This window comes from Echiichthys vipera (assembly GCF_963691815.1).
Source record: "Echiichthys vipera genome assembly, chromosome: 7".
NCBI lineage: Eukaryota > Metazoa > Chordata > Actinopteri > Perciformes > Trachinidae > Echiichthys > Echiichthys vipera.
The window spans coordinates 24,257,618-24,270,204 of NC_139832.1; the positions used below are offsets into that span (position 1 = coordinate 24,257,618).

Below are 12,587 nucleotides of genomic sequence, written 5' to 3' on the forward strand. Positions count from 1 at the left end.
TGAAAACACTCAATTAGCCTCTATTTCAGAGTAGAATAATGACTTTCTCCTACTAAGCGGAACCTCATAGTTTCAGCTGTAATTAGTCCAAAAGATGGCAGCCCAGTGGCTCAGTGGAGGCGATAACAACACGTTTTATTAACCCAACAGCAAATATCAGACCATACCAACACATTTGCTGTGTACATAAACAGCAAGCATCAGAGAAAGCACCCATTCCTGTAGGTTGTTAAACTGATGTGTGAATAAAAAAAGGAAAAGGCAACATAAAAGCGGAAGACGAGAAAGGCTTGGTGGGCTGTGTGGCGATCAATGAGCTCTGCTGTGCTGCTGACATTTCTATCTCAGATGTGCTAAAGAAGCTGCCTCTGAGTGCCTCTCTGCTGTACAGAGGAGCAGAAGAGCATTGTGTGCATTGCTGTGTGTGTGTGTGTGTGTCTCCCACATTTATGTGCCCACTGTAGCATTTCCTTCAAGGTTAGTGGAATCATATATCACAGGCTGTGAATTAAGGTGTTCACTGTTTAGAGTGAATTACAATTATTGCCGTGTCTCTAACCACCCATTGATGCTCGTGTTTTTCCCTGAAAGATGGGTCTGATTGACACCAGCTCCAATACGGTGGATTTGCCTCTGTGCACTTTTCTCAAGCTTGGGGGAATACACTTAATGTGGAAGTCTGTCACAGTCAATATCAACGTACTGGACCCTTAGGCTCCCATGCTGAATACGGAATATTTGTATTATGTACTCATGCTGAATGCATGCAAACACACACAGATACACACTATATCATTGCATAAGACGACTTGAATTTATACACATACTCTCATTCTCTGCTGCCACTGCACTACCACATCTCTGAATAATGGAATTCTTAAGTCTGCAGAATTTTAGTGCAGTGATAAGATAAATTATATTTTATTGTGTACCATTTCCATGGCCTATCACTTGAGACAACTCCAACATGTCTAGGAAAAAACTCATTTCTCAACAAGTGTGGTGCATGATTGTATCATCACTGGTTTGATTAGAATGAAAAGAAAAAATTCCCTCATTTCACATCAGTTTGTGACATTGGAGAGTTGCCTGAACACTTGTATGCACACACACTGCAATGTGAAATGACATTAGGTTACAGCCCAGTGAAAGCTTGCTACATTTCTGTTTTCAGCACCACTGATCTGAAGCCAATCCCCTGTGGCCAATATTGACTTAACAACTGTGGAGGGAGGTAGGTAGAGACCAAGGCAGTCACATATAGAAGAGCCCAGAACAGGACATAGCAGAGTATGGGATGTAGGAGACATACCATGACATTGCTTTCAGTCACTTTGAAGTCTAACAACCACACTAACTGATAACATCAGCAAATGGCTTGAATTCCCTCAGTGGACTGTGGAAAAATGTAGCGTGACATCTGCTTTTGAACGTGCTTTAGTTAACCATGTCTTTTAGCTTTCAGTGACTGTAGAAAATAGACATGGTAAATAATTATTAGAGAAATAAAAATAAAACGTGTCACACTGAGTGGGCTGAAGATGTGGTGCAACTGGTTGATGCCTCTTTGATGCTTCACACAGCTCTCAGACTGACACAAAGCTTTGATAAGCAGTCTTAACGTCAGTTGCATTCAAACCAACGGGCAGACTCCCACATCTTTCTGTCTCACACAAGTGTGCACTCTTGTAAGTTCAAAGTTGTTCAAATTACAAGCTTGAAATACTTGACATTTACATCAGATGAACCCAATTTAGACAAATCTCAGTTTATAAATAATGTCATTTTTAAAACAGTCAGAGGATTCAACTTCTCTCATGGCCGTGCAGGGGATTCCAACAAAGACCTAACATAGAGGAATATTTTTCCATGCTTAATACGAATTACCATAATAATACAGATCCAAGAGGTTGCTGTCTCTGTGTCCAAGCTCGCAAGCTCACAGGAAGAGAGGGCAAAAGAGGGCTGTCCCATTGTGGAAGCTGCAGTTGCATTAGGGCTTTGTGAAGTGTTTTTGTGCTTTGTGTTAACAAGACAGTTTCAGAGTGAATCAACCCACAATGATTTACCTAGTGGCATGTTTCATGGCATGTATTATATTTATATACATATACTGTCCCCGTGATTGACGTCCCCCTGGAGCAGCTAAGATTTGCCTGAATCCGCATATTGTGTCTTTTCGTGTTATTCTTCTTTCAGCAAATCTCTGATGCGCTGTTCCGTGGGGACTTCATCTAAACACAATGCCCACACTGCCATGACAGAGAGCTGAGAAATCAGCAAAATAGCTCTTTAATTTTTATCAACAGATATATGCAGATGAATGTAGAATGTTTAGGCAACGGGACAATATTTTGCTATTAGAGGCATTCTGGTTTCCACTTGTAGTTCGAATATTTCTGACTAATCACTTTTGAGCGGGCTTTGGTTGTATGCGGGTAAACAGTCCATAAAGAGAGCAAAAGAGGCGAAACGCATTGACCTGAAACAAGACTTTGTCTCAGAACTCCATTCAACTTTTTATTGAAGAGCATATCCTGATATTTTCTGAGCTGCCTGTTTATTATATTGGCTTTAGTTTTTAATTTCTTGTTTATTTTATCATTGATTGCGGCATTTTATTTAATTTTTCTCTCTGTGAAGTACCTTGTACTTTGTTTTGATATAAAGTGTGTCATTATCATGTACTGTTTAATATAAGTACATACGGTACAACCCTATGCAAGTGGAACAATCTTTTATTGAGATTTACAGTTATTTATATGTATGTTAAGAGGATTATCAAGTGCTGACTATCCAACGTGATCCAAATAAATGTCACTTCCCTTAAGAGATGAAACAATTAGCAGATTCATTCATATCATTGTGAACTGAATATCTATTGGACTGGTCAAGCCAAAATAAGCAATATGAATGCGACCCTTTGGGCATTTTTACTATTTTCTTACAAATTATAGACTAAATGACTAAACAATTGATCAACAAAACAATCTGTAGATTAATTGATAATGAAAATAACCAATTGTTGCAGCCTTACTTCCCTTCAAGATACGTCGATTTAACTTTGGGTTATTTTTTAGTCATATAGTGTACAGTGAACACTGTTAAAGATTTACCTCAAGGCTACAGAAAGGTATAGACAAGATGGAGATAAAGTAAGAAACACATGACATGAGTGTAAAATATTCTTCTAAGACTTAGGGCATAGTGGCAAGGTGACTAATGACCCACAGTGCTCTCAATTATTATCAGTGGCACACACACACACACACACACACTCTCACACACACACACACACACACACACACACACACACTCTCACTCACTCATGCCATTATGATTCATTCTGGTTCAGGCTGTAGAGGCATGACTCAGCCACACTCATAGGAAGCTACACCAACATTTCTATCTCCATCTCAATTTCCCAAGACCCAAAGACTCTCGGTCTAAATGAGGACATCAGCACTCTGGGAAATAGGTTTGTCCCACAGAAAAGCCACCCCCGGCAACGCAAATTAGCTTTCTGCACTGCTGCAATCAATGTGAAAGTGGCTCTCATTAATTTCTTGGGTCACATCCCTCATCACACCTCAATCTTGCATCGTTCAGAGGCCATTTCCTTTAGCATGGCTTCGACATTATTTTGGAGACAGGTTATCTGTTAGGTCGGTCGGTGATTTACTGAATTTACTTAAGATGTCACAATGTCAGCATCTCCAAGGAGAATATCCTGTTATAATGATATAAATTCACCCTTCTGTCTGGTGTTAGCTACTGTATATTACTTATACTATACTATATGGCTATATCTGTTTGATATCTGGGTGCTTAGTGACAATTTTTTGGCCTTAAACACAAACTATTTAAGCCTTATCTATGCAAGTTTGAATTGCTAAAAACATCTTTTACTAATTTGACATTTTTCCTGCTCTTACCACATTTTTAATCATTTAATGATTGTCCTGCAGAGATGTCTCCTCACAAAAGCAGCCTTAGTCATTTTTCCCATGCATAATTGTGTGCAAGCAGAACTCCAAGGGAAAAAAGAGGATTTTCGTACAGCACTGATTCATGTTAGACTGATAGTCACTCCGTTTATGTGCAGATTATCACAGCAAGTGGTTTAAAATCAGCTCATAATTACAAATATTTGACGAATTAAGTCAAATTGGCCGGCACCAGTCTGGCAGCTTTCTGTCAGTGCTGCTAGACTAGGCCTCTGAGCTCCAGCCTCCAGTCTGGTAGGCTCACAGACAGCCGGCCTACAGAATCAGCCTGCAGCCCCAGGAGAGCCTTCCATCCTGCTGCGTCTGCTCTTCTCCCTACTCACACACATCCATCCTGCCTGGTCGGCCTGTCAAAACCTGCGTCTCCCTCCCCCCTACTTGCCTCTCACCGTCACCCTGCCTCCTCCTCCTCTCCCCCCTCTCTTCCTCCGCTCCACTGGGCTTGTGAAGGTGAACCAGTCTCCAGTGGCACGACTGTACAGATTGCAATGCTTCCTCTTCAAATGGAGGCTTTTCTCTTGTGAAAACCCATGTAAATAGTGGCCAGACTGCCTCCACTTTTTGTTTGCTTATTTTTGTCTTTTTACCATGCACCTATCTCTGGATGTCTGTATTACTTAGTCTCTATCTTGCTCTCAGGTCAGCTGTCCTTGACCATGACTCTGGGAGGAGCAGACTGCTCCGCGTGTCACTGTAGAGTAAGGCTGACAAAAAGAAAGCACCTCAGGCCAGTTTGGTGACAGCAGTCACCCTGCTTGTCCTTAAAAGCTCTTTTATGAGCAGGCTATGTGACAGAACAGTGACAGCGGGTGACACAAGGAATGCTTCAGTTTAGCTCTGAGGTGACGCTACCACTAATGGATGTTTTTAATCATTATGATAGTTTCCATCTGCAGTTGTGTAATGGATGTATTTCTGTTTTTGCGCTTCTGTGTGTGTATGTCTGACATTTTCTCCAATTAATGCCACTTTCAGGTTAGCTTTTTCTTCTATGGGGTGATTATTATTATGGTTATTATTTGTGTCATGAAGAGTGCAGCAGAGGCCCGTGTGAGTTTGACAAATAAGCCAGGCTTATTTCGGTTAGCCTGATTTTATATTATTATTTTTTTTCAGTTGAATTACTTCTAAAAAGCAAATTAAACATCGTTCAGGCTATGTTATTATGGCATGTTGTACTGAGGAACTAGTTAAATTGGCTTTATGGAAACAAATCAATACAAGGAACTAATGGAACACATGGGCACACAAAGATGGAAAGTAAAACAAGACATGACACAAGAGGAATGTGACTTTCAAAATAAAACTGTAAACCAACTACACCAAAACCCAAGACAATATGATCCCTTAGACACTAATATTTGTTACTGTTTGACATAACAGAGGCTACACCAAATACATTCCAAAAATGTCTGCCCTAAGGTATTCTGACTCTGGGAAATTGTTAAAATTCCCCCCAAACAATGTCACTTCCATCATCAGCAAATGCATTGCTGATGTAACCACCACCAGGACCATCACAACCCGGGCTACCCAGAAGCCATGGCTGACAGGAGAGGTCCAGAGGCTTATGAGGGCCAGGAATGGTGCCTTCAGAGCTGGAGACACAGCTGGCCTAAAATCAGCGAGGGCCAACCTGTCCTGCGGCATCGGGAAAACCAAATTCAACTACATGCAAAAAATAACCAGACATTTTGAGGACCAGAGAGCCTGTGGCGTGGTATCCAGACCATTGCAGATTACAAACCCTCGCCACAGACCTGTGACAGCAACACTTCGCTGCTGAACGACCTCAACAGCTTCTTTGCAACTGCACAGAACAACATGCCCGCATAGAAGACCATCCCCTCTCCTCATGACCAGGCTCTTTGCCTGACTGCAGCCAGTATGAAAAGAACTCTCTCCAAGATCGACACCTGCAAGCCTGCAGGTCCCGACAACATTCCCGGTTGTGTGCTGAAGGAATGTGCAGAGGAGCTCAAGGATGTTTTCACGGACATATTCAATGCTTTTGAGTCAGCCTGTTGTTCCATCGTGATTCAAAGCCACCACCATCATACATGGGCCAAAGAAGCCCTCTCCATCCACTTTTAATGACTATCGCCCTGTTGCACTGCCCCCTCCATCAGTGCCTTTAATTGCACATTTCAATTTAGATTTATATATAATAATGTATATGATATATATATTGCACATATTGTACAATGTGTCTTTTATATTGCACATTTTTCATCTCTTGTTTTCAATTGCTTTTCCACTATTTAGTTTTTGTGTTTTCTATTTTCTGCACTATTTAGTTTTTGTTTTTTTTCTATTTCTTTTGCACTATTTAGAATTTAGAGGTTCTCTATTTCTTTTGCACTATTTAGTTTTTGTTTTTTTTCTATTTCTTTTGCACTATTTAGAATTTAGAGGTTCTCTATTTCTTTTCCACTATTTAGTTTTTGTGTTTTCTATTTCTTTTGCACTATTTAGAATTTAGAATTTATTTATTGTATATATATTTGTACTTATTGCACCGTAGGCTCGAGAGGAAGGTATTTTCGATTCTTCTGTATGTCTGGCACACATTGCAGAAATTGACAATAAAGCTGACTTTGACTTTTGTATCTCTGAAGTATCTGTGTAACCAAATCACACACATTTAAAGCCTCTCAACAACCACAGATGGGTTTTCAGTTATTCTGGCTGATTAGACCTCTGCTCGGGTTGGAGGTGGACGGTGCTTTGATGCTGATTTATGAGGTCACAAATCTCCATCTACAAATAAGAATGTGAAGGCGTAATTTGTCCTGACTTGATAGGTGCAACAAAGCTAACAAGACTCAGGAAGATATCAATCAATCACAGTATACACACCCACGCAGTCCTGAGGTCTAATTAGACAGATTAACTAAGAACACCCGTGTGGATGTTTAGAGGCTTTTATGGTATTTTATATGATCTTCTTTTGATAACTAATGCTAAAAAGAATGTCACTTCCATTCACTGGGTCTCCCCTGGAACAGTTGTGGAGGCCACCTCATACTTTGAAAACTTCTGCTCTAGGTTATGTTGCTCTGTGGAATAGATCAAAGCTGGGCTCTGTTCAGATCCTAAACTAAAAGGGTATCTAACACAGCACTGACTAGTGGAAATTGAACACCTCATCTAAACAGGGCTCAACACTAACTTTTATAAGTGGTTGCCAGGCTGGTAAGCAGGCATAAGGTTTTGGTTGCCAGCAACTGAAAATAGGGTTTTCTAAGATACTATGCAGTTATGGGTCAGCCTAATAATAAGAATGTGCCTTAAAAGTAAAATACACATGTCCTTTTTGTTTTCTGTGCAGGTTTGTCTGCTTCTTTGTCAGTTGAATCAATTTATGAGTTTTTTTTTATTCAGGTTTCAGTTTCAGTTCAGTTTCACTAAAAGGAAATCTCTCTTTTTGCAGAATGGCCTGATTATATGTACACAGTTACACTTTCACACTTGAAACGCCAAGTACAACCACAATCTGATCTACAGTTACACTTTCCCTGCCCACATTTATCCTGCCACTCCGGGCATTGCACCAACAACCTTCAAGTCACAAACTCGAATTTTTTATTCTCAACATTTTTTATCATTTAATTACTATTGTCTCTAAAGCAGATTACTGGGCACAAGTATATGCACCAACGTATGTGCAGCGGTGTTACATCCAGTTGTGTGATTCCAAGTTCTGACTAAACAGCAATATTTAAATGTAACTAATGCAACAAAATATATATTTATTTCTGGGTTCACGTTTTTATGTTTGCCGCTCTATATGCTGTGTTTTAAAAAATCTAATCAAAGCCCTAGACTTAATTGCTAGTTTCTCAAAATGGTTGCCCATGGCAACTGTTACTGTCGAGCCCTGCATTTAAATGGTAAATGCCTCTTTTTTGTAGCATTCAGCAACGCTTAAGTGGCTCTTAACATCACTTCTGTGGCTAAGACTCACATAATATGTTCAGGGTGCTGATAAAATAATGATTTCCATAGCCAGTGCAGTAATAGATACTCATTTAGCTTTGAGTACGGACAGAAAATACCAGACATAGATGTCCAACTGGATGTGTCTCTTTTGAGCTCTTTCTGAAATTAATTCTGTCTGCAAATTTCACTCATGTGCTCATGAATGCCTTGGTGAGCACAGAGTTTTCACCGGCCATCCAGTTTCTACTGGTGAACTCATTGCCTTTCTCTTTATGTTTGTGCAGGTTTTTGGAGATTATTATCACTTCAGGCATCACGCCGTGGAGAAGAGAGCTTTGTCAGGCCATGGGGGGATACACATCAGACTGCAAAAAGAACCACAGGTAAGACTGTTGTCAACTCTCACAGAGCTCTTTGCAGCACACTCTGTTGGCATCAAAAGCCCAAAAGACAGATTGGATTACACACAGAGAGGGGGTATATCACAGGAGAAAAGTATGCAAGCGTCAGTGACAGCTTGTCAAACTCTGTATTCTTTTCAGTCCACGTCCGTCCTTCCATCTGTCCCCCTGACCCAGTCTGAGGTACCACATAGCTGTAAATATGCAAAATAAATCCACAACAACAGCTGGGAGTGACTTTGTGTTTGGCCTGGCTTTTTCTCGTATGTTGTAAAATCATTATTTGTACCAAAATGTTAACCAGAGAGGAAAATTGGCATCCATCGGTCTAACATCTAAAAACAAGGACATTATCCATCCCTGAATGTAATCTTAATTTCGACATCTCGTTCAGAATTTGCACACAGCCCAAACACCACTTTATACCAGGCACACTACAACTCTGGAAAAATCTCAGCTTCTGTGTATACTGTACGATGAAGTTGAGTCAACATAGTGGAAGGAGGTTTTGTTTCCTTACTCAAGATTAAGAGATAAGTAGAATCCCATTGTCAGACCTTTATCCATACTATGTTTGCACTGTTCCTATGCTGAAAATTCTGGCAGTATCCACTGTCATACTACTGTAGGTTAAAAAATGTTTTACTGGCTTTATTTCTTAAATTAAAGAGAATTAAACCCTTGTCTAATTTGGGAAAACATGCTTTTTCTGAAACGTTTTTTTTCTCATGAAGTGGAGGAGGGCGGATATCACTAATTCTGTCCTGTTGTAAATGGGCTTTCATGAATAACAAGGCCTTTTTTCTTTATTTAGAAAAGTTCTTCAGTTTCTTTGGATAATGAAGTTCATGAAATAGCGAGGAACAAATGTGCTTCATTTTGGTTAGCATTATTTACCCTGATTACATAAAACACATTACTTTTAAGTCTCCATTACATCTAAACACACGATTCATCAGCAGACTTCAGATCAAAACACATCAACTTGAGCCTTGAAGCCTGAAACCTAAGGAAAAATAATCCTCGAGAAAACACTTGATACAATCTTTTTAAAAAAAAACATTCCCTGATGCATACAATGGTAGTTAGATGTGAAATTTATAGGATATTACATTGCTGTCTTGTGAAGGCATCAGGAGATAAAATGTAATTTTACTTTGCTATCAGATATCAGAAGCTCTTGTTATTTGGGTTATGTTATCTAATCGACACAGAAGAGATTTTTGTAGGAAACGAAGCAAATACACTTTTCAGATGAACTTTATACTTTTTATGTTTGTGTAACCCTGTGACAAACATAAAGGTTAATATGGAAACATTTTTAAGTCTAAGAATGTCATAACCTTTTGCAAGCTGTATTCATGGGACTCCATTGCTTTTATTCAAAGCTGAGCTGTTGAAGGATGTTGTCTGTACTTGAGTGGGCAAAATGCCTCATAGGTCCCAGTAAAATAGTAATACTAGCAGTGACATTTTTTTTTCTTTATAGAAAACAATGTAGAAAGAAAGTTCTGCTGACAGTGAAAAGGCAAGGTTTGTAAGCTTGGAGAGTCACGAAGAAAATGCTTTTCACTTCCATTGTGTGTGAATATTCAGCAGCCAAAATCATTGGTATGTGTACACGAATGCAGCAGAAAAACCTCTCTTTTTTCTTCTATTTAAAAGCATCTTAGGAGGTACATGACTGGTGCTAAAAAGAAGGCAGTTACCAAGAAGAGAACAGACTTGGGCCATCTGTAGCTAGGTGGGCCTGCCAAGTATAGCCCTAGGACTGCTCTCTAGCTTTTTCCCAAGCCTAGGTCAAGTTTTTGATGAGAGGACCGATGTGGTCTGACAAGCGCTGAAGCCCCAAGACATCATTAGTGAGATATGGTGACAATCAGTGAGGCCAGTGATGTCAGGGGTCAGTAAAAGTAGACGTTAGTAAGGCTCTGAAAGCATTTGGGTACAGAGGTGTCTTTGGAGCTTTGAGAGTACTGTGGTACTCAAAATGGTTATAAGATTCACTTTGAGATCTCCACAATCAGCAAACAAATGAGATTTTGTATGGGCATCGACGGAGTGAAGGATTTTTTCATTGTTACTGAGGATTTAATGATGTATTTTTACTGGATTTGTATGCAATGGTGAGGGAGGCAATGCAGATTGAACTGTTGGTTAAACCGCAGGACTGATGAGAAACAGTCAATGGAAAACTAATGTTGTCTATAATGAGTGGCGGTGCAGAAAGAGCAGAATGACTGGAAGATGCAAAGTGAGGTTTACTGTGAGGCTGGTAGGGGTAGGCAATATGTTACAACCATCAGCCTAGTCTCCGGCGATTGCCAATATAGCCGCCCAGGTAGGTGTGTGTGTGTGAGTGTGTGAGTGTGTGAGTGTGTGAGTGTGTGAGTGTGTGAGTGTGTGAGTGTGTGAGTGAGTGTGTGAGTGTGTGAGTGTGTGAGTGTGTGAGTGTGTGAGTGAGTGAGTGAGTGAGTGAGTGAGTGAGTGAGTGAGTGAGTGAGTGAGTGAGTGAGTGAGTGAGTGAGTGAGTGAGTGAGTGCGTGAGTGAGTGAGTGAGTGAGTGAGTGAGTGAGTGAGTGAGTGAGTGAGTGAGTGCGTGCGTGCGTGCGTGCGTGCGTGCGTGCGTGCGTGCGTGCGTGCTGATGTCGATACCTGGGCTTCGGCTGATACTGAGAAGCGATCTGATACCATGTTTAATTAATAATCTGTGTGCCTCTCTTTAAATCATTCTTTTACGTGTGAGAAAACATCAGTCTTGACTTAAACACTACTTTCCTTATTTTTTAAAACAAAATGTGCATATGCATTGATATAAATTAACTAAATTGTTAAATTATATTATTAAAATAATATATACCAAAAAGAATAATTTAATTGAAAGATCAGCATTGGCCTTATATCCGTCTCAGTATTGTTATTGGTGCATCACCAACTGTGGTTTGGCAATACCAAATCAGAGAGTAAGCATCTAAACCTGGAACAGAAGATAAAAACAGTTTTGAGAGAAGAGATTTCATCTCACAGGTTCGTCTCTGTCAGTGGTTCAACTTAACACCGTGCTTAAACCTCCAGATATTTAGGGCACTAGGTTTCTGGCGAAGTAGCAACTGTTTGTCCCTGTGTTACCTGCCCACCCACACAAACAGAAACAGATCAAACTCGGGCAAAGCATGGCCACTGCCAAAAAAACACCACAGTACAAATGCTTGGTTTTGTGTCTAAATGTGATAATGTATATTTGTGTGTGCGTGTGCGAGACCATCTGATCCCTGGAAAAGGTAAACGGTTCTGCACCACTTGGTTCAAAGCAAACACGTTTTAAAGGCAGTGGAAACATGATTGTTGGATTCAGATTAGTCAATGCTAAGCTTCAAGCTTGTCACAGTGTTTCCTCTCTGGCTGCTGTCTCTCAAATTACCTCCATTGTCTCTTTTACTCTGCTCCGCGGTGCTAACATGCCGCTTATCACCATCCCCTTTTAGTAATAACACAGTGGCAAGATGACATTGGCAGCTGCATAAGCTTTTACCGTTATGTTTGTAGGGTTGTTTGTCATCTCCTCTCCACGCCCCACAACCTTCTCCATGAAGAAAATAATCGATTTGTTGTGGAGTGGTTGCTGTTGGTTTTGCGCAAACCACAGTGTTAGGCAGCTTAGTGCACGCTGTGTTTCGAAGGGACCTTAACCTACCCCCTCTCCCTCTTTCTCTCTCTCTCTCGTTTTCTTTCTGTTCTCTCTCTCTCTCTCTCTCTCTCTCTCTCTCTCTCTCTCTCTCTCTCTCTCTCTCTCTCTCTCTCTCTCTCTGTGGCCTTACTGTTAAAAGATAAGGCTGGCAATATTCTATATTTATATTATTGTCAACAAATCCCATAAACAGACCATAACCAACAATGCGGTGGTTCTTGTCTGTGGCCCTCAGCACCAAGCCCACGGCTTTCTACTGAAGACGTTAATGTTTCAGTATGAGTCACAGGAGGAACAGGAGGAAATCATGTTCTGTAGTGTAATAATGGGGCAACCTTTGGATACACTGTGTGAAGGATCAATTCATTGTCGTTGCTGTTTTGATTCTTTTGGTTTATTGATGATAAAATTCACTCATACTTTCTCAATAAACTATTGAAACACAGATTTATTATCCAAAGCACAGCCTGTCTCTCCGTCAGTGTCTCTGCATTACAAATACTAGCAGCATGACTTCTCCTTAGTCATCAGGCAGGAAAGCCCTCAGGA

General features: G+C 40.4%; 1 protein-coding gene across 1 annotated transcript in view; it reads left to right on the plus strand.

Annotated features, from left to right (window-relative positions):
• The window catches only part of furinb (furin (paired basic amino acid cleaving enzyme) b), an 80,664-nt gene that overhangs the window by 32,299 nt on the left and 35,778 nt on the right, over window positions 1–12,587 (plus strand). The window contains exon 3 of the mRNA XM_083916269.1: window positions 8,234–8,332. Within this exon, the coding sequence (XP_083772395.1) occupies window positions 8,234–8,332 (99 nt within the window). The remainder of the gene's footprint in view (window positions 1–8,233; window positions 8,333–12,587) is intronic.